Source organism: Ranitomeya imitator, chromosome 1, assembly GCF_032444005.1.
Source record: "Ranitomeya imitator isolate aRanImi1 chromosome 1, aRanImi1.pri, whole genome shotgun sequence".
Lineage (NCBI taxonomy): Eukaryota > Metazoa > Chordata > Amphibia > Anura > Dendrobatidae > Ranitomeya > Ranitomeya imitator.
In genome coordinates this window covers 466,470,897-466,493,393 of record NC_091282.1, presented here as the reverse complement: position 1 = coordinate 466,493,393, position 22,497 = coordinate 466,470,897, and the positions used below count along the sequence as shown (strand labels likewise).

Below are 22,497 nucleotides of genomic sequence, written 5' to 3'. Positions count from 1 at the left end.
CAATATTGGATTGAAGTTCATTCTCTGTCCTCCATAGTACACGCCTGCACAAGGCAAGATTGGATTGAAGTTCATTCTCTGTCCTCCATAGTACACGCCTGCGCAAGGCAAGATTGCAGCAAAATCCGCAGCGTGTGCACACAGCCTTCTGTAACAGGGGTGCTCAAGAGCTGGGGGCAGACACCAGGTTCCCACACTTTGCACTCAATGGGGAGTTACCGCATAAGGTTGCTCAAATAATACATTTATATTATTTACATTTGTGAAATGGGCATCGGGTCTTTGGTGGATGAGTTAATAATTAGAAATAGATCTCATATGATTACTGATTTCATGTTTTTTTGAGGCTATGTGCACACGTTGCGGATTAGGTTTAGGAATTTCTGGTACGGATTCTGCCTCTCCTGGCAGAAAACACACCTGCGGATTTGTTGCGTTTTTTTGTGCGGTTCCGCAGCGTTTTTTGTGCGTATTTGCTGCGTTTTTTTACCCCTGCGGTTTTCTATAATGGAATGGGTACAAAAACGCTGCAGATTCACAAGAAAGAAGTGACATGCTACTTCTTTTGAACCGCAGCGGATTTTCCGCAAAGTGTGCACAGCATTTTTTTTTTCTCATTGATTTACATTGTACTGTAAATTGTGGATCCGCAGCGTTTCTGCACCTCAAAAAACGCTGCGGATCCGCAGAGAATTCGCAATGTGTGCACATACCCTAACTGTGGGATAATTGTTATTCTAGCTGAATGTGTACTATTATTAAAACTTATTGCATTATACTTACTTGATTGGTCAGCTTGTGTAAACTGTATACTTATACGTTTCTATTTATTGGATATTTCACTTTGGGGTCCCTTTAATTATTCACCAATGTGTATGTCTTTATCTTTGATTTTGCTAATATTTTATCATTTATACTTAAAAGGAAGTATGCCTGCAGTGTTTTTTTTTCCAAGATATATATAATATTATGTAAAATAGGGGGCAGCTCACTGAGGGATCAGTGACCTGTCAAAAGCCAGACTGATGAATATCTCATCAGAGCACCACATGAAGGCCACCCCTCAAGGCCCGCCCCAAAGCACGAGCATATCATTAACTCAAAACTGAAAATAAAGATTAAACAACCACAAGATGGATTTCATCAACCAAGGTATCATTTTAAGGCCGGGGTCACACTACCGTTGAATACAGACGAGTGCTATGCAATAGGCTCAGAGCACAGACGCATGACACTCGGCTCCCGCTCACAACAGAGCAGGAGTTGAGGGTCATTAGCATATCGGATGCCATACACTCGTCTGATGCCGGCCTCATCAGTATAGTGATAGATGCACTCTGTCAGAGAATTGGGGTGCAGGTGCAACGGACCGAATGGTCCCGTAAATAGCCAAATATAAATTTCACCGCACTCTCAAAGGGAATATAATGCCAAATTTTTAACAAATTTATTAAATGTGTTCAGGGAGCATAACAGAATATTTAAAAAAAGCGATGAGACGTTTCGGCTCCACCAGAGCCTTCATCATACTCGCTTGTTTGGAGAGTTTAGTGCGTATAGGGAGAATAGGATAGGGATCCCAGTGATGCTATATTTACGTAATGCCCAGGCGTATCTGCGCAATGTAGGGACAACTTTGGATCTTAATGGAGGAAGGAGGTAGCGGCACTCCCGTGCCTAACACTGCAGCTTCACTGGGATCCCTATCCATATTCTCCCTATACGCACTAAACTCTCCACACAAGCGAGTATGATGAAGGCTCTGGTGGAGCCGAAACGTCTCTTATCGCTTTTTTGAAATATTCTGTTATGCTCCCTGAACACATTTAATAAATTTGTTAAAAATTTGGCATTATATTCCCTTTGAGAGTGCGGTGAAATTTATATTTGGCCTCATCAGTATAACGGCGCCGACCTGACACTGCAGGTTACTGAGCACAATCCTTCTGACAGGTTCCCTTTAATAAAGTTTAAAGGGACTCTGTCACCTGAATTTGGCGGGACTGGTTTTGGGTCATAGGGGCGGAGTTTTCGGGTGTTTGATTCACCCTTTCCTTACCCGCTGACTGCATGCTGGCTGCAATATTGGATTGAAGTTCATTCTCTGTCCTCCGTAGTACATGCCTGCACAAGGCAATCTTTCCTTGCGCAGGCGTGTACTATGGAGGACAGAGAATGAACTTCAATCCAATATTGCAGCCAGCATGCAGCCAGCGGGTAAGGAAAGGGTGAATCAAACACCCAAAAACTCCGCCCATATGACCCAAAACCAGTCCCGCCAAATTCAGGTGACAGGTTCCCTTTAAAACTTTTTAACTTTACAATGATGACTTTAGTCTTTATGTAAAAATACACAGAGTGGTGACTGAACCCGTTCCGGCGCCACCCCTGTGATTGAAATCCATATGCTACCAGTAGGAATAAAGCAAAGTGCTGGTGCCGGGCAGGTTCAGAATACTATTAACCTTCAGATTAACCCTATAGCTGCACGTTAATAGTTTTTTCACGTGACAGGTTCCCTTTAAATGGATGGTTTGTATCAATGTTGTGCCGTGAGTGTCACACTCATATTTTTTTCTTCTGATTTTGCCAAAATGTGAGTGCTGCATTTGATAGTGTAATATAAAGATGGCGGAGGGACAGCGTTGAGTGGTATGCCGTCTTCTCATATTATTTAGCACTGGGGACATCATTGATTCTTTCCTTTATAGATCACTTGGTGTAGGGGATGCACATACTCTTTTCAGGTAGGTTTCAACCCAGAAATTGCGCTACCCAAAGCTGAAAGGAATCAATGCATTTCTACGCACTGACTACTTGCTGCTCAGTTTCTTTTGACCGTTTTGTGTTTTCAAAGACCCATAGTGGTATAATAAGCACCCTGACCACACCAGGCGACCCCGCTCTGGACATTACAATACAAGGCAATGGAAAGGCGAAAGCCGCTTGGAAGTCTTGGAGCATTTGTCAGGGTTTTTACTTGAAAAACCGCTAGCGGTTGTTTCATTGTCAAATGCAGTTAAAAAAAAAAACTTCCAGAAAACGCACAAAAACGGCAGCGGTGAAATGTAGAGAAAGTGCTCAGGAAACGACGAGAAAAAAGGAAGTTCCCTATTGCGTCTTCTGCTTGAAAAAAAGGATCTTTTTGGCTGCCTGATAAAGAGCTCATGTAATGGGATAGCGCTACATAAGGGGGGCACAGGCTGTGGGGTACTGAGGCCCACTCCATGCACGCCAGGAAGGGGTTACCAGTCATTGCTGTGAGGAGACCCCCCCACCACCACTATGAGTCAGTGTGGCTGTGGCCCCCTGCTGTGAAGAGCCCCCCTATGAGGCTGCCATCACACTAGCAGTATTTGACCTCAGTTTTTGTAAGCCAAAACCAGGAGTGGGTGATAAATACAGAAGTGGTGCATATGTTTCTATTATACTTTTCCTGATTGTTCCACTCCTGGTTTTGGCTTACAAATACTGATGTAAAAAATACTGACCAAATACTAAGGCTATGTGCACACGTTGCGGATTCTCTGCGGATCCGCAGCGTTTTTTGAGGTGCAAAAACGCTGCAGATCCGCAATTGATTTACAGTACATGTAAATCAATGAGAAAAAAAAATGCTGTGCACACTTTGCAGAAAATCCGCTGCGGATTAAAAGAAGTAGCATGTCACTTCTTTTTTGTGAATCTGCAGTGTTTTTGTGCCCATTCCATTATAGAAAACTGCAGCGGTAAAAAAACGCAGCAAAAAACGCAACAAATCCGCAGGTGCATTTTCTGCCAGGAGAGGCAGAATCCGCAACAGAAATTCCTAAGCCTAATCCGCAACGTGTGCACATAGCCTAATAGAGTGACGGCATCCTGAGTCAGTGAGGCTGTGGCCCTCGGCTGTGAGGAGCCCCCCACTCGCTATGAGTCAGTGTGGCTGTGGCCCCCTGCTGCGAGGTGCCCCCTGCTCACTGAGTCAGTGTGGCTGTCGCCCCCGGCTGAGGAGCCCCCCGCTGGCTGAGTCAGTGTGGCTGTGGCCCTCTGCTGTGTGGAGTCCCCCGCTCGCTATGAGTCAGTGTGGCTGTGGCCCTCTGCTGTGAGGAGCCCCCCGCTCGCTATGAGTCAGTGTGACTGTGGCCCTCGGCTGTGAGGAGACCCCCGCTCCCTGAGTCAGTGTGGCTGTGGCCTTTGGCTGTGAGGAGCCCCCCGCTCGCTACGAGTCAGTGTGGCTGTGGCCTTTGGCTGTGAGGAGCCCCCCGCTCGCTATGAGTCAGTGTGGCTGTGGCCCTCTGCTGTGAGGAGCCCCCCGCTCGCTATGAGTCAGTGTGACTGTGGCCCTCGGCTGTGAGGAGACCCCCGCTCCCTGAGTCAGTGTGGCTGTGGCCTTTGGCTGTGAGGAGCCCCCCGCTCGCTATGAGTCAGTGTGGCTGTGGCCCTCTGCTGTGAGGAGCCCCCCGCTCGCTATGAGTCATTGTGACTGTGGCCCTCTGCTGTGAGGAGCCCCCCGCTCGCTATGAGTCATTGTGACTGTGGCCCTCTGCTGTGAGGAGCCCCCCGCTCGCTATGAGTCAGTGTGGCTGTGGCCCTCTGCTGTGAGGAGCCCCCCCCCCCGCTCGCTATGAGTCATTGTGACTGTGGCCCTCTGCTGTGAGGAGCCCCCCGCTCGCTATGAGTCATTGTGACTGTGGCCCTCTGCTGTGAGGAGCCCCCCGCTCGCTATGAGTCATTGTGGCTGTGGCCCTCTGCTGTGAGGAGCCCCCCGCTCGCTATGAGTCATTGTGGCTGTGGCCCTCTGCTGTGAGGAGCCCCCCGCTCGCTATGAGTCATTGTGACTGTGGCCCTCTGCTGTGAGGAGCCCCCCGCTCGCTATGAGTCATTGTGACTGTGGCCCTCTGCTGTGAGGAGCCCCCCGCTCGCTATGAGTCATTGTGACTGTGGCCCTCTGCTGTGAGGAGCCCCCCGCTCGCTATGAGTCATTGTGACTGTGGCCCTCTGCTGTGAGGAGCCCCCCGCTCGCTATGAGTCATTGTGACTGTGGCCCTCTGCTGTGAGGAGCCCCCCGCTCGCTATGAGTCAGTGTGGCTGTGGCCCTCTGCTGTGAGGAGCCCCCCCCCCCCCCGCTCGCTATGAGTCATTGTGACTGTGGCCCTCTGCTGTGAGGAGCCCCCCGCTCGCTATGAGTCAGTGTGACTGTGGCCCTCTGCTGTGAGGAGCCCCCCGCTCGCTATGAGTCATTGTGACTGTGGCCCTCTGCTGTGAGGAGCCCCCCGCTCGCTATGAGTCATTGTGGCTGTGGCCTTTGGCTGTGAGGAGCCCCCCGCTCGCTATGAGTCATTGTGGCTGTGGCCTTTGGCTGTGAGGAGCCCCCCCGCTCGCTATGAGTCATTGTGGCTGTGGCCCTCTGCTGTGAGGAGCCCCCCGCTCGCTATGAGTCATTGTGGCTGTGGCCCTCTGCTGTGAGGAGCCCCCCGCTCGCTATGAGTCATTGTGGCTGTGGCCTTTGGCTGTGAGGAGCCCCCCGCTCGCTATGAGTCAGTGTGGCTGTGGCCCTCTGCTGTGAGGAGCCCCCCGCTCGCTATGAGTCATTGTGACTGTGGCCCTCTGCTGTGAGGAGCCCCCCGCTCGCTATGAGTCATTGTGACTGTGGCCCTCTGCTGTGAGGAGCCCCCCGCTCGCTATGAGTCAGTGTGGCTGTGGCCCTCTGCTGTGAGGAGCCCCCCCCCCGCTCGCTATGAGTCATTGTGACTGTGGCCCTCTGCTGTGAGGAGCCCCCCGCTCGCTATGAGTCAGTGTGACTGTGGCCCTCTGCTGTGAGGAGCCCCCCGCTCGCTATGAGTCATTGTGACTGTGGCCCTCTGCTGTGAGGAGCCCCCCGCTCGCTATGAGTCATTGTGGCTGTGGCCCTCTGCTGTGAGGAGCCCCCCGCTCGCTATGAGTCATTGTGGCTGTGGCCCTCTGCTGTGAGGAGCCCCCCGCTCGCTATGAGTCATTGTGACTGTGGCCCTCTGCTGTGAGGAGCCCCCCGCTCGCTATGAGTCATTGTGACTGTGGCCCTCTGCTGTGAGGAGCCCCCCGCTCGCTATGAGTAATTGTGACTGTGGCCCTCTGCTGTGAGGAGCCCCCCGCTCGCTATGAGTCATTGTGACTGTGGCCCTCTGCTGTGAGGAGCCCCCCGCTCGCTATGAGTCATTGTGACTGTGGCCCTCTGCTGTGAGGAGCCCCCCGCTCGCTATGAGTCATTGTGACTGTGGCCCTCTGCTGTGAGGAGCCCCCCGCTCGCTATGAGTCATTGTGACTGTGGCCCTCTGCTGTGAGGAGCCCCCCGCTCGCTATGAGTCATTGTGACTGTGGCCCTCTGCTGTGAGGAGCCCCCCGCTCGCTATGAGTCATTGTGACTGTGGCCCTCTGCTGTGAGGAGCCCCCCGCTCGCTATGAGTCATTGTGACTGTGGCCCTCTGCTGTGAGGAGCCCCCCGCTCGCTATGAGTCATTGTGACTGTGGCCCTCTGCTGTGAGGAGCCCCCCGCTCGCTATGAGTCAGTGTGACTGTGGCCCTCTGCTGTGAGGAGCCCCCCGCTCGCTATGAGTCATTGTGACTGTGGCCCTCTGCTGTGAGGAGCCCCCCGCTCGCTATGAGTCATTGTGACTGTGGCCCTCTGCTGTGAGGAGCCCCCCGCTCGCTATGAGTCATTGTGACTGTGGCCCTCTGCTGTGAGGAGCCCCCCGCTCGCTATGAGTCATTGTGACTGTGGCCCTCTGCTGTGAGGAGCCCCCCGCTCGCTATGAGTCAGTGTGACTGTGGCCCTCTGCTGTGAGGAGCCCCCCCCCCCGCTCGCTATGAGTCATTGTGACTGTGGCCCTCTGCTGTGAGGAGCCCCCCCGCTCGCTATGAGTCAGTGTGACTGTGGCCCTCTGCTGTGAGGAGCCCCCCGCTCGCTATGAGTCATTGTGACTGTGGCCCTCTGCTGTGAGGAGCCCCCCGCTCGCTATGAGTCATTGTGGCTGTGGCCTTTGGCTGTGAGGAGCCCCCCGCTCGCTATGAGTCATTGTGGCTGTGGCCTTTGGCTGTGAGGAGCCCCCCCCGCTCGCTATGAGTCATTGTGGCTGTGGCCTTTGGCTGTGAGGAGCCCCCCGCTCGCTATGAGTCATTGTGACTGTGGCCCTCTGCTGTGAGGAGCCCCCCGCTCGCTATGAGTCATTGTGACTGTGGCCCTCTGCTGTGAGGAGCCCCCCGCTCGCTATGAGTAATTGTGACTGTGGCCCTCTGCTGTGAGGAGCCCCCCGCTCGCTATGAGTCATTGTGACTGTGGCCCTCTGCTGTGAGGAGCCCCCCGCTCGCTATGAGTCATTGTGACTGTGGCCCTCTGCTGTGAGGAGCCCCCCGCTCGCTATGAGTCATTGTGACTGTGGCCCTCTGCTGTGAGGAGCCCCCCGCTCGCTATGAGTCATTGTGACTGTGGCCCTCTGCTGTGAGGAGCCCCCCGCTCGCTATGAGTCATTGTGACTGTGGCCCTCTGCTGTGAGGAGCCCCCCGCTCGCTATGAGTCATTGTGACTGTGGCCCTCTGCTGTGAGGAGCCCCCCGCTCGCTATGAGTCATTGTGACTGTGGCCCTCTGCTGTGAGGAGCCCCCCGCTCGCTATGAGTCATTGTGACTGTGGCCCTCTGCTGTGAGGAGCCCCCCGCTCGCTATGAGTCAGTGTGACTGTGGCCCTCTGCTGTGAGGAGCCCCCCGCTCGCTATGAGTCATTGTGACTGTGGCCCTCTGCTGTGAGGAGCCCCCCGCTCGCTATGAGTCATTGTGACTGTGGCCCTCTGCTGTGAGGAGCCCCCCGCTCGCTATGAGTCATTGTGACTGTGGCCCTCTGCTGTGAGGAGCCCCCCGCTCGCTATGAGTCATTGTGACTGTGGCCCTCTGCTGTGAGGAGCCCCCCGCTCGCTATGAGTCAGTGTGACTGTGGCCCTCTGCTGTGAGGAGCCCCCCCCCCCGCTCGCTATGAGTCATTGTGACTGTGGCCCTCTGCTGTGAGGAGCCCCCCCGCTCGCTATGAGTCAGTGTGACTGTGGCCCTCTGCTGTGAGGAGCCCCCCGCTCGCTATGAGTCATTGTGACTGTGGCCCTCTGCTGTGAGGAGCCCCCCGCTCGCTATGAGTCATTGTGGCTGTGGCCTTTGGCTGTGAGGAGCCCCCCGCTCGCTATGAGTCATTGTGGCTGTGGCCTTTGGCTGTGAGGAGCCCCCCCCGCTCGCTATGAGTCATTGTGGCTGTGGCCTTTGGCTGTGAGGAGCCCCCCGCTCGCTATGAGTCATTGTGACTGTGGCCCTCTGCTGTGAGGAGCCCCCCGCTCGCTATGAGTCATTGTGACTGTGGCCCTCTGCTGTGAGGAGCCCCCCGCTCGCTATGAGTAATTGTGACTGTGGCCCTCTGCTGTGAGGAGCCCCCCGCTCGCTATGAGTCATTGTGACTGTGGCCCTCTGCTGTGAGGAGCCCCCCGCTCGCTATGAGTCATTGTGACTGTGGCCCTCTGCTGTGAGGAGCCCCCCGCTCGCTATGAGTCATTGTGACTGTGGCCCTCTGCTGTGAGGAGCCCCCCGCTCGCTATGAGTCATTGTGACTGTGGCCCTCTGCTGTGAGGAGCCCCCCGCTCGCTATGAGTCATTGTGACTGTGGCCCTCTGCTGTGAGGAGCCCCCCGCTCGCTATGAGTCATTGTGACTGTGGCCCTCTGCTGTGAGGAGCCCCCCGCTCGCTATGAGTCATTGTGACTGTGGCCCTCTGCTGTGAGGAGCCCCCCGCTCGCTATGAGTCATTGTGACTGTGGCCCTCTGCTGTGAGGAGCCCCCCGCTCGCTATGAGTCAGTGTGACTGTGGCCCTCTGCTGTGAGGAGCCCCCCGCTCGCTATGAGTCATTGTGACTGTGGCCCTCTGCTGTGAGGAGCCCCCCGCTCGCTATGAGTCATTGTGACTGTGGCCCTCTGCTGTGAGGAGCCCCCCGCTCGCTATGAGTCATTGTGACTGTGGCCCTCTGCTGTGAGGAGCCCCCCGCTCGCTATGAGTCATTGTGACTGTGGCCCTCTGCTGTGAGGAGCCCCCCGCTCGCTATGAGTCAGTGTGACTGTGGCCCTCTGCTGTGAGGAGCCCCCCCCCCCGCTCGCTATGAGTCATTGTGACTGTGGCCCTCTGCTGTGAGGAGCCCCCCCGCTCGCTATGAGTCAGTGTGACTGTGGCCCTCTGCTGTGAGGAGCCCCCCGCTCGCTATGAGTCATTGTGACTGTGGCCCTCTGCTGTGAGGAGCCCCCCGCTCGCTATGAGTCATTGTGGCTGTGGCCTTTGGCTGTGAGGAGCCCCCCGCTCGCTATGAGTCATTGTGGCTGTGGCCTTTGGCTGTGAGGAGCCCCCCCCGCTCGCTATGAGTCATTGTGGCTGTGGCCCTCTGCTGTGAGGAGCCCCCCGCTCGCTATGAGTCATTGTGGCTGTGGCCCTCTGCTGTGAGGAGCCCCCCGCTCGCTATGAGTCAGTGTGACTGTGGCCCTCTGCTGTGAGGAGCCCCCCGCTCGCTATGAGTCATTGTGACTGTGGCCCTCTGCTGTGAGGAGCCCCCCGCTCGCTATGAGTCATTGTGGCTGTGGCCCTCTGCTGTGAGGAGCCCCCCGCTCGCTATGAGTCAGTGTGACTGTGGCCCTCTGCTGTGAGGAGCCCCCCGCTCGCTATGAGTCATTGTGACTGTGGCCCTCTGCTGTGAGGAGCCCCCCGCTCGCTATGAGTCATTGTGACTGTGGCCCTCTGCTGTGAGGAGCCCCCCGCTCGCTATGAGTCATTGTGACTGTGGCCCTCTGCTGTGAGGAGCCCCCCGCTCGCTATGAGTCATTGTGACTGTGGCCCTCTGCTGTGAGGAGCCCCCCGCTCGCTATGAGTCAGTGTGACTGTGGCCCTCTGCTGTGAGGAGCCCCCCCCCCCGCTCGCTATGAGTCATTGTGACTGTGGCCCTCTGCTGTGAGGAGCCCCCCCGCTCGCTATGAGTCAGTGTGACTGTGGCCCTCTGCTGTGAGGAGCCCCCCGCTCGCTATGAGTCATTGTGACTGTGGCCCTCTGCTGTGAGGAGCCCCCCGCTCGCTATGAGTCATTGTGGCTGTGGCCTTTGGCTGTGAGGAGCCCCCCGCTCGCTATGAGTCATTGTGGCTGTGGCCTTTGGCTGTGAGGAGCCCCCCCCGCTCGCTATGAGTCATTGTGGCTGTGGCCCTCTGCTGTGAGGAGCCCCCCGCTCGCTATGAGTCATTGTGGCTGTGGCCCTCTGCTGTGAGGAGCCCCCCGCTCGCTATGAGTCATTGTGGCTGTGGCCTTTGGCTGTGAGGAGCCCCCCGCTCGCTATGAGTCAGTGTGACTGTGGCCCTCTGCTGTGAGGAGCCCCCCGCTCGCTATGAGTCAGTGTGGCCCTCTGCTGTGAGGAGCCCCCCGCTCGCTATGAGTCAGTGTGACTGTGGCCCTCGGCTGTGAGGAGACCCCCGCTCCCTGAGTCAGTGTGGCTGTGGCCTTTGGCTGTGAGGAGCCCCCCGCTCGCTATGAGGAAGTGTCCGCTCTGCATGACGCTGCTCCTGCAGCCATACACAGGTAGCGCCGCCGTATGAGGGAGCAGACTGAGGAGAACCGACACGGAGAGCGGACAAGCAGCAGCATGTGCACAGCGCGTCCGTCATGGAAATGTGTGTGAGGAGGCGTGCCCGGAGGAGAGCGCGCAGCTCATTGGCTGGACCCCAGGGGGCGGGGTTAAGGAAACTAGAGTCCGAGCGCAGCGCCCGGCAGCCCGGAGTGCTCTACCAGACCCTGCAGCGCACAGTGCGGGGCAGGAGCCCGGAGGAAGGAGCGACCGGGAGAACAGGAAACATGGCGTTCGTGAGCAATGGAGCGGAGAAGGAGGCGGATGAGGTGCGGGCGTGTGCTTTCTTACTAGGCTGCATGGAGCTTCTGTAATGCTGGGCACATGGGGTAACAGGTGGCAGCTAGGTCCTATGGCAATGGTCTCACCTGCAGGCATGGCCATGCACTCCATGTTCTCCCCATGGTGATGGCGACCCTTGGACCACCATGTAGCGGTAAGAATAGAGGCCACCTTCACACTAGCAGTATTTGGTCAGTATTTTTCATCAGTATTTGTAAGCCAAAACCAGGAGTGGGTGATAAATGCAGAAGTGGTGCATATGTTTCTATTATACTTTTCCTCTGGTTCTGGCTCACAAATACTGATGGAAACCCCCCTGATGGTGTGACCGTGGCCCTGAATGTGCCCAGTGGTCCCGGAGACACTATGTGGCGAGCTGGGCGCACAGTTGATTGTATCCTTTAGGCTCCGTTCACACTAGTGTTTTCTGTCCGTGAGTAAAGCTGCCATCCCGCGGACGCCAGGCCCAATGTCATCCAGGTGAGCGTTCTATCTTCTGTTTCACGTGCCGGATCTGTGCGTGACAATAAAATCGTGGTCTTTTCTGTATCTGACGTGACGCCCGCCTAGTCACAGCTGTGGGGGCGCTTCAAGTGGATCGTCCGCACACGGGTTCAGTGCAGGATTTACTGTAGGGACGGGCTAATGTCCTGTGTTACTACCTGCAGAGGTGACAGAACGGGTCACAATATAGGTCCTTTTCTGGATGAAAATCCTATTTTTTATTTTTGTAATACGCTCGTGTGAACTGAGCCTTAGGGGGTTATTGTAACGATCCGTCTCCAATGAGGCACCGTCTCGTGTCTTTATTAATCATTTATGTACATGTAATAGATGGCAGAAGCCATGGGACACGGCCCTGAGCGCTTACAATCTGAGAGGGCCACCAGTGACCTCCAGGACCATGGCACAGGGAGAAATGATGGTAGAAGCCGCCACACTGCCCCCATAGCCGGAGCCACAGGTGTGTGCAGACATGATGGCGGATGCAAATTGTGTCATGGCTCCCGGGAGAGAGTAACCACAAGGGATGGAGATGTCGTGTCTTATATTGTAAGACAACACATCTAACCCTGCTCATTTGGGAGCAGTTTGTCTTCTGATCGCGGTTGTCAGGGTGACGGGACACGTCGGAGAAGTGATCATCGGAGCCAGCAGCATGTGTTCAGGGAGCTGCCGGCCACGGGGCCTTATTGCTGTCCTTAGTTTATGTTATCGCTCATATTTTCATCCAAGTAACAGCCATGGGCATGAATAAAACACGGAGTCATACAAAATGCATCACATCCAGCCGGCTGAGTAACATTGGGGGTACACTGCCACTCGCGGCTGAGATTCCAGAGCACGATAAACGAAAGCTGGAATTAAAAAATGTGCGCAGCGTTAATATCTTCCACTTGTATAGCGCCATCATACTCCACAGCACTTTACTGATGGCGTCATCTGTCCCCCACGGCGTAATTTCACTATCAGTACGGCTTTGGAGGGCGGGAGGAAACCTGAGGACCCCAATGAAAACGTGGGGAGAACATACAAACTCCTTTCAGATGATGCATGTATGTGTGCTACATTTCCTGCCACTTTCAAGATTTCTGCTCTTTGAAGGGGAATATGTCACCAGATTTTTGCTACATCATCTGAGAGCAGCATAATGTAGAGCAAGAGACCCTGGTTCTATTGATGGTTTACTGGGTGCAGCAATTGTGTTCTTAGATGCTGTATGAAGCAGAGCTGAGGATGCTAACCCCACCCACACTGGGCTCTGTATGTCTATTGACAGTGAGCTGCTTATCAGTGCAGGGGACGTGACCAGACCAGGGCTCATGTGCCCTGTAGTCCAGGCAGTGATTATCTCCTGTTGATAAAACATTAATTGTATGGAAACGGCACACAGCCCAACAAGTGACATATTGCTGAATTCAGTGTCTTAGGCCCTCATGCGGTCCTCAGATTACATGGCAAAAAACTAACATTTCCTTTTAAGATATGATGATCTAATGATTTTTTTTTTTTTTTTTTTTTACAGAGGATAAATATTGCCTAAATTGGTGACATTAATATGTATGGATTCCTTTAGATCTGAATACTGAGCTCTGTACAAGTTCTGAACCTCTATAAGGCTTATTCATCTTTTTAATAGGAGTGACTACATCGCTGAGATGAAACCTATTCCTGTTTGTTCTTAGTTTAGTGCTTTACTAGGTGGGCTATGGAGTGTACTTGTCTCGCAAGCGCATTAAAGGGATCCTGCCACGACCTTTCAGGGCTGATATAAGCCCCCGATCTGACCTGTAAGAGAAGAAAAATAACTTTTATTAAACTCACCTGCGGGGCGGTCCGGTCTGATGGGCGTCACTCTTCTTGGTCTGGTGTCTCCCATCTTCTTCCGTCCTCCTGCTTGCTTTATGTGGATGACGTGTAGATAACTCGGACACGTCATCCACACAAAGCAAGCAGGAGGATGGGGATCGTAAGAAGATGGGAGGTGCCAGACCAAGACCAGGGACGCCCATCGGACCAGACCGCCCCCTGGGGGAGTATAATAAGTTATTTTTCTTCTCTTGCGGGTCAGATCCGGGGACATATATACAGCATTATAGAATGCTCTATATCAGCCCTGAAAGGCGGTGGCCATAACTCGATTCAGCCAAACCTGGTGACAGGTTCCCTTTAAGGGGGTTTTAGATATATATTATGTCACATCTGACATATAGCAGTACCCTACCTTACGTGACTGCAGTTATTGTCAGTCTATGGATCTCAGCAGGCATTTATAAGTGAATTTATAGGAATTATATTTCTGTAAAAGCTAGAAAGACAAGATTTGCAAATATTCCCTTATACTGGCCTGACCAAAACTCTAGAGGATGTGAGGGATGCTGGGCGCTGTAAGTGCTTCTTTGCTCATGGAGTGCATGAACAGCTTTTTCCCAGGTGTAGTAGGTCAGTCAGATCTTTGTTTTAAACTTGAACCATTTGCAGTGACTTGTAGTTCACCAGTTTGTGCCAATAGTATCAGGTAGTGCAACCCGTGGTCCATTCCCCTTCCTGTGTCCTGCAAAGAGGAGGTAATTTCAAGTGTGATGCCAAAGCGTCCTGGATCCCTCTGGAAGTAGTCCTGCCAATGCATAACTCTTAAAGGGAACCTGTCACCCCCAAAATCGAAGGTGAGCTAAGCCCACCGGCATCAGGGGCTTTTTCCTATCGCCACGACAGCACCCCTACGAGAGAGGGGATCCGCCCACCTTCCGGACAGGAATCTACAGGATTTAAAGGGGCGGTCCCCCTCACCACTCCAGTTTGGGTTCCTGTCCGGACGGCGGGAGCCTGCAGGATCAGCAGTCTTACCCGGGCCTCCATGCCTCCGCGCGGTGTCTTTTAGGAACGGCGGAATCGGGGGCTCGGAAGCAGCGTCGGGGGTGTCCTGCGTGCAGACCCCCCCTCGTCTGGCCATGAGGAGCGCGTCCCAGGAGTCGGGCAGTGCCGTCCTGGTCCGCGTGTTTGAGCGCGGTGTGCAGCGTCCACACCGGCGCTGGTGAACCCGGAAGTAGTTAGTACTCTTCCGGGGTAAGCCGGGGGAGGAGCGCTGCAGCGCTGTAAAAGAGCGACGCCTAGGATAGGAGGCGCGCAACCATGTCCTCAGTAGGGGACGCCGAGCACCCTCATGGAGAGGGAACGGAACAGCGCAGTAAGAGCGGTAGCGGCCGCTCAAGGAGAAGCAGCAGCAGCGTGGTACGGGGGCAGCAGCGTCCGAGCGCCCCAGCGTCACATTTGGATCCTACTCCTCCAGAACCGGTATTCACAGGATCAGCCTTATGGTGAGTGTTAAATCAGACACCTGGTGCTGATATGGTCTGTTATTTGTGCTTTGTTTTAGGGAAAAAAGACCACAAAATCTAAGCACAAGCAATGTGCTCTATGCATGACACCAATACCTGACAGTTATACCAAAAAGCTGTGTCAGGCATGCATATCTCAGACCTTAGAAGAGGAAGCTCCCCTTCGGTCATCAGACCTTAGAGCGGTCATCAGGGAAGAAATTAGCTATTCCCTTAGAGGCAGCCGCCAGGAAAGGTCGGGCAGAGACATATCGCCAGGATCTAGCCTGTCCCTGCAAGAAGGGGAATGTTCCCGCTCCTCATCTCCATCCTCCTCAGATGAAGAGGGAAGGCCTTGTTTCTCGGTGGACAACATGGACATGTTAGTTAAAGGAGTCCGAGCTACCATGGGTGTTGCAGAGAGCAAGGAACCAAGGTCCGCACAGGACATAATGTTTGCGGGCTTGTGCCAGAGGAGTCGTAAGGCATTCCCGGTGGTGGATACGGTTAAGACTCTTATAAAAAGAGAATGGGATAAGCAGGATAAGGGTTTCCTTCCGTCATCAGCTAAAAGAAGGTATCCCTTTGAAGATAATGAGCTGGCAGAGTGGATGAAAGTCCCGAAAGTGGATGCAGCGGTGGCTTCTACATCTAAAGCCGGTACCTTACCGCTGGAGGATGTGGGCCTTCTGAAAGACCCATCAGATAGGAAGGCGGATATGTTTTTGAGGAAAGTATGGGAATCAACTGCAGGGGCGTTCAAACCTGCTATCTCTAGCACGTGTACGGCTAGATCCGTCATGGTGTGGATATCCCAACTGGAAGAACAGCTGAAGTCCAAGGTGCCCAGAGACAAGATTTTGAACTCACTTTCGCAAATACGTGAAGGGGTGGCGTATTTAGCGGACGCGTCAGTGGATTCTTTAAAATTGGTGGCAAGATCATCAGGTCTCTCAAATGCTGCTCGCCGAGCCCTATGGCTTAAGACCTGGAAAGGGGATGCCCAGGCGAAAGCTAAACTGTGTACAATACCATGTAGGGGTGAGTACCTGTTTGGCCCGGTATTGGATGATATCCTAGCTAAGGCTGAGGATAGGAAGAAAGGTTTTCCTAAAGCTTTCAATCCTACCTTTAGGAATACCTTCAGGAGATGCTTCCAATACCGAAGACCTTACCACAACCGAGACTGGGAACCATCAGACCCAAAAAAGAAAGGTTCGGACTTTAATGCTTCGTCATCTTCCTCAAGAAGAAGAAGAAACTATCGTTAATAGAGATCTTCCAGTAGGGGGCAGGTTAAAATACTTCCATGCTCAATGGGCCAAAATAACTTCGAGCAATTGGGTTCTAGGTATAATCAATTCAGGGTTAAAATTAGAGTTCCGGGAAAGACCTTCTGAATTTTATATCTTAACTGCCCCTGATTCCTTAGACCAACAAAAGGCCCTTGAAAAAGAGGTCCAAATGCTAAAATGGAAGAAAGTCATAGTGGAGGTTCCAAAACATCAACAGGGGAAAGGGTTCTATTCCCCTTTATTTTTAATCTCCAAGCCAGATGGATCCTTTAGAACCATCATAAACTTACGGAGATTAAACAAACATCTAGAGTATCATGCCTTTAAGATGGAATCTATTAAAACGGCAACTAATCTTCTCTTTCCCAGATGTTATATGACAGTCCTGGATTTAAAAGATGCGTATTACCATCTGCCCATTCACCAGGATCATCAACAATTCCTCAGAATGGCGGTGCGCTTAAACGACCAGGTCAGACACTTTCAGTTTGCTGCAATGCCCTTTGGTCTATCTATGGCACCAAGGGTGTTTACTAAAGTCATGGCAGAAGTAATGGCCTATGTCAGGGAACAGGATACATTAATTATACCCTACCTGGATGACTTCCTGGTAGTAGGAAATTCCTTTGGCCAGTGTAGTACTCGCCTAAATCATGTCATATCTTCCTTACAGGACTTGGGTTGGATAGTCAATATGGAGAAGTCAAGACTCGACCCATCAACAACTCAGACTTTCCTAGGTAGACTTTCCTAGGTTATAAATGGTATAGTCTCTAACTGGGTCGCTGTGACCAGTGGGGTACCGCAGGGGTCAGTATTGGGACCTGTTCTCTTCAACATATTCATTAATGATCTGGTAGAAGGTTTACACAGTAAAATATCGATATTTGCAGATGATACAAAACTATGTAAAGCAGTTAATACAAGAGAAGATAGTATTCTGCTACAGATGGATCTGGATAAGTTGGAAACTTGGGCTGAAAGGTGGCAGATGAGGTTTAACAATGATAAATGTAAGGTTATACACATGGGAAGAGGGAATCAATATCACCATTACACACTGAACGGGAAACCACTGGGTAAATCTGACAGGGAGAAGGACTTGGGGATCCTAGTTAATGATAAACTTACCTGGAGCAGCCAGTGCCAGGCAGCAGCTGCCAAGGCAAACAGGATCATGGGGTGCATTAAAAGAGGTCTGGATACACATGATGAGAGCATTATACTGCCTCTGTACAAATCCCTAGTTAGACCGCACATGGAGTACTGTGTCCAGTTTTGGGCACCGGTGCTCAGGAAGGATATAATGGAACTAGAGAGAGTACAAAGGAGGGCAACAAAATTAATAAAGGGGATGGGAGAACTACAATACCCAGATAGATTAGCGAAATTAGGATTATTTAGTCTAGAAAAAAGACGACTGAGGGGCGATCTAATAACCATGTATAAGTATATAAGGGGACAATACAAATATCTCGCTGAGGATCTGTTTATACCAAGGAAGGTGACGGGCACAAGGGGGCATTCTTTGCGTCTGGAGGAGAGAAGGTTTTTCCACCAACATAGAAGAGGATTCTTTACTGTTAGGGCAGTGAGAATCTGGAATTGCTTGCCTGAGGAGGTGGTGATGGCGAACTCAGTCGAGGGGTTCAAGAGAGGCCTGGATGTCTTCCTGGAGCAGAACAATATTGTATCATACAATTATTAGGTTCTGTAGAAGGACGTAGATCTGGGTATTTATTATAATGGAATATAGGCTGAACTGGATGGACAAATGTCTTTTTTCGGCCTTACTAACTATGTTACTATGTTACTATGTATTCTGCTGGATTCGGAAGTGCAACAATGTTTCCTTCCGGAGGAGAAAAAGCAGAGGGTTGTGCACAAAGTCAGTACGGTAACAAGGAAGCCAGATCTGACTTTAAGGCCATGTTCACACGATCCTTTTTTTTCATGCGGAATTGCCGCGATTTTACCGCTGCGGGTCCGCAGCTGTTTTCCATGCAGGGTACATTACATTGTACCCTATGGAAAACAGGAACTGCTGTGCCCACAATGCGGAAAAAAAAAAAAAAAACCGCGCTGAATAGCTGCGGGAAAAAAGAAGTACCATGTCACTTCTTTTTTCGGAGCCGCAGCGGTTCTGCACCCATTGACCTCCATTGTGAGGTCAAACCCGCAGTAAAACCCGCAGATGAAAAAAATATCTGCGGGTTTTACTGCGGTTTGTGGTGCCGAACCGCTGCAGCAGGAAGTGCGGAAGTGCGTGGGCGGAGTGTGGCTGCCCCCCCGTGCTCCGATCCCGCCCCCCCGTGCTCCAATCCCACCGCCCCGTGCTCCGATGCCCCCCCCCCCCCCCGTGCCCTAATCTCCCCCCTTATACTTACCCGGCGTCCCGGTGTCCGTCCGGCCGTCTTCTCCCTGGGCGCCGCCATCTTGCAAAATGGCGGGCGCATGCGCAGTGCGCCCGCCGAATCGGCCGGCAGATTCGTTCCAAAGTGCATTTTGATCACTGAGATAGGTTATATCTCAGTGATCAAAATAAAAAAAAAATAGTAAATGACACCCCCCCCCCCCCCCTTTGTCACCCCCATAGGTAGGGACAATAAAAAAAATTAAGAATTTTTTTTTTTTTTTTTTTTCCACTAAGGTTAGAATAGGGGTAGGGGTAGGGTTAGGGTATTTTCAGCCATTTTAACTGCATAGAAAACTGCATTAAAAAAAAGGATCAAAAAAAGGACCTGCGTTTTCTGCCAAGAGCTGCAGTTTTTTAAAAAACAGTCCTGAAAAAAAAAGGATGGAAATCAGGAACGTGTGAACATACCCTAAGAGACGCTATGTCCCTTCTGGGATCTCTAACGTCCTGCATACCAGCCGTCCAGTGGGCTCAATTCCACACTCGAGTGTTACAGGCCCAAGTCTTGGATACAGAGAGAAGTCTTCAAGGACAATTAGGCGGAAGACTCAGGCTCTCCACCACCACTCTACACAGGCTGAGATGGTGGTTAACCCCTTTCTGCCATTAGACGTACTATTGCGTCCATGTGGGGTGGGCTTTACTTCCCAAGGACGCAATAGTACGTCATATGCGATCGGCAGCGCTCACGGGGGGAGCGCCGCCGATCGCGGCCGGGTGTCAGCTGTTTATCGCAGCTGACATCCGGCACTATGTGCCAGGAGCGGTCACGGACCGCCCCCGGCACATTAACCCCCGGCACACCGCGATCAAAGATGATCGCGATGTGCCGGCGGTACAGGGAAGCACCGCGCAGGGAGGGGGCTCCCTGCGGGCTTCCCTGAGCCCCCCGCAGCAACGCGATGTGATCGCGTTGCTGCGAGGGTCTCACCTCCCTCCCTGCTCCCTCCAGCCCCGGATCCAAGATGGCCGCGGATCCGGGTCCTGCAGGGAGGGAGGTGGCTTCACAGAGCCTGCTTAGAGCAGGCACTGTGAAGCAGCCTGCACTCCTATCAGATCAGTGATCTGACAGAGTGCTGTGCAAACTGTCAGATCACTGATCTGTGATGTCCCCCCCTGGGACAAAGTAAAAAAGTAAAAAAAAAAAATTTCAAATGTGTAAAAAAAAAATAAAAAAAAATATTCCAAAATAATGAAAAAAAAAATAAAAATATTATTCCCATAAATACATTTCTTTATCTAAATAAAAAAAAACAAACAATAAAAGTACACATATTTAGTATCGCCGCGTCCGTAACGGCCCGACCTATAAAACTGGCCCACTAGTTAACCCCTTCAGTAAACACCGTAAGAAAAAAAAAAAAAAAAGAGGCAAAAAACAACGCTTGATAATCATACCGCCGAACAAAAAGTGGAATAACACGCGATCAAAAAGACAGATATAACTAACCATGATACCGCTGAAAACGTCATCTTGTCCCGCAAAAAACGAGCCGCCATACAGCATCATCAGCAAAAAAATAAAAAAGTTATAGTCCTGAGAATAAAGCGATGCAAAAATAATTATTTTTTCTATAAAATAGTTTTTATCGTATAAAAGCGCCAAAACATAAAAAAATGATATAAATGAGGTGTCGCTGTAATCGTACTGACCCGAAGAATAAAACTGCTTCATCAATTTTACCAAACGCGGAACGGTATAAACGCCTCCCCCCAAAAGAAATTCATGAATAGCTGGTTTTTGGTCATTCTGCCTCACAAAAATCGGAATAAAAAGCGATCAAAAAATGTCACGTGCCCGAAAATGTTACCAATAAAACATCAACTCGTCCCGCAAAAACCAAGACCTCACATGACTCTGTGGACCAGAATATAGAAAAATTATAGCTCTCAAAATGTGGTAACGCAAAAAATATTTTTTGCAATAAAAAGCGTTTTTCAGTGTGTGACGGCTGCCAATCATAAAAATCCGCTAAAAAACCCGCTATAAAAGTAAATCAAACCCCCCTTCATCACCCCCTTAGTTAGGGAAAAATTAAAAAAATGTATTTATTTCCATTTTCCCATTAGGGCTAGGGTTAGAGTTAGGGCTAGGGTTAGGGCTAGGGTTAGGGCTAGGGTTAGGGCTAGGGTTAGGGCTAGGGTTAGGGCTAGGGTTAGGGCTAGGGTTAGGGCTAGGGTTAGGGCTAGGGTTAGGGCTAGGGTTAGGGCTAGGGTTAGGGCTAGGGTTAGGGCTAGGGTTAGGGCTAGGGTTAGGGCTAGGGTTAGGGCTAGGGTTAGGGCTAGGGTTAGGGCTAGGGTTAGGGCTAGGGTTAGGGCTAGGGCTACAGTTTGGGTTGGGGCTAAAGTTACAGTTAGGGTTTAGATTACATTTACGGTTGGGAATAGGGTTGGGATTAGGGTTAGGGGTGTGTCAGGGTTAGAGGTGTGGTTAGGGTTACTGTTGGGATTAGGGTTAGGGATGTGTTTGGATTAGGGTTTCAGTTATAATTGGGGGGTTTCCACTGTTTAGGCACATCAGGGGCTCTCCAAACGCGACATGGCGTCCGATCTCAATTCCAGCCAATTCTGCGTTGAAAAAGTAAAACAGTGCTTCTTCCCTTCCGAGCTCTCCCGTGTGCCCAAACAGGGGTTTACCCCAACATATGGGGTATCAGCGTACTCAGGACAAATAGGACAACAACTTTTGGGGTCCAATTTCTCCTGCTACCCTTGGGAAAATACAAAACTCGGGGCTAAAACATATTTTTTGTGGGAAAAAAAAAGATTTTTTATTTTCACGGCTCTGCGTTATAAACTGTAGTGAAACACTTGGGGGTTCAAAGTTCTCACAACACATCTAGATTAGTTCCCTGGGGGGTCTAGTTTCCAATATGAGGTCACTTGTGGGGGGTTTCTACTGTTTAGGTACATTAGGGGTTCTGCAAACGCAATGTGACGTCTGCAGACCATTCCATCTAAGTCTGCATTCCAAATGGCGCTCCTTCCCTTCCGAGCTCTGCCATGCGCTCAAACGTTGGTTTCCCCCAACATACGGGGTATCAGCGTACTCAGGACAAATTGGACAACAACTTTTGGGGTCGAATTTCTCCTCTTACCCTCGGGAAAATACAAAACTGGGGGCTAAAAAATAATTTTGGGGGGAAAGATTTTTTTTTTTTAATTTTCACGGCTCTGCGTTACAAACTGTAGTGAAACACTTGGGGGTTCAAAGCTATCACAACACATCTAGATGAGTTCCTTAGGGGGTCTAGTTTCCAAAATGGTGTCACTTGTGGGAGGTTTCTACTGTTTAGGTACATTAGGGGCTCTGCAAATGCAATGTGACACCTGCAGACCATTCCATCTAAGTCCTCATTCCAAATGGAGCTCCTTCCCTTCCGAGCCCTCCCATGCGCCCAAACAGTGGTTCCCCCCCACATATGGGGTATCAGCGCACTCAGGACAAATTGGACAACAAATTGTGGGGTCGAATTTCTCCTTTTACCCTCGGGAAAATACAAAACTGGGGGCTAAAAAATAATTTTTGTGGGAAAAAATTTTTGTTTTATTTTTACGGCTCTCCATTATAAACTTCTGTGAAGCCCTTGGTGGGTCAAAGCGCTCAGCACACATCTAGATAAGTTCCTAAGGGGGTCTACTTTCCAAAATGGTGTCACTTGTGGGGGGTTTCTACTGTTTAGGTACATTAGGGGCTCTGCAAACGCAATGTGACACCTGCAGACCATTCCATCTAAGTCTGCATTCAAATGGCACTCCTTCCCTTCTGAGCCCTCCCATGTGCCCAAACAGTGGTTCCCCCCACATATGGTGTATCATCGCACTCAGGACAAATTTGGCAACAAATTTTGGGGTCCAATTTCTCCTGTTACCCTCAGGAAAATACAAAACTGGGGGCTAAAAAAATAATTTTTGTGGGAAAAAAATTTTGTTTTATTTTTACGGCTCTGCATTATAAACTTCTGTGAAGCACTTGGTGGGTCAAAGTGCTCACCACACCTCTAGATAAGTTCCTTAGGGGGTCTACTTTCCAAAATGGTGTCATTTGTGG

At 51.5% G+C, this 22,497-nt stretch overlaps 1 protein-coding gene across 2 annotated transcripts in view; it reads left to right on the top strand.

The window, feature by feature from the left end:
- The first annotated feature begins 10,497 nt into the window (after window positions 1-10,497).
- The window catches only part of TTC39B (tetratricopeptide repeat domain 39B), a 139,921-nt gene continuing 127,921 nt past the window's right edge, over window positions 10,498-22,497 (top strand). Inside the window, exon 1 of one of the 2 annotated variants that reach the window (XM_069765148.1) lies at window positions 10,498-10,904. In XM_069765148.1, coding sequence (XP_069621249.1) covers window positions 10,674-10,904 — 231 coding nt within the window. In that variant the 5' untranslated portion in view covers window positions 10,498-10,673. The remainder of the gene's footprint in view (window positions 10,905-22,497) is intronic. The other variant, XM_069765156.1, reaches the window with a different exon arrangement.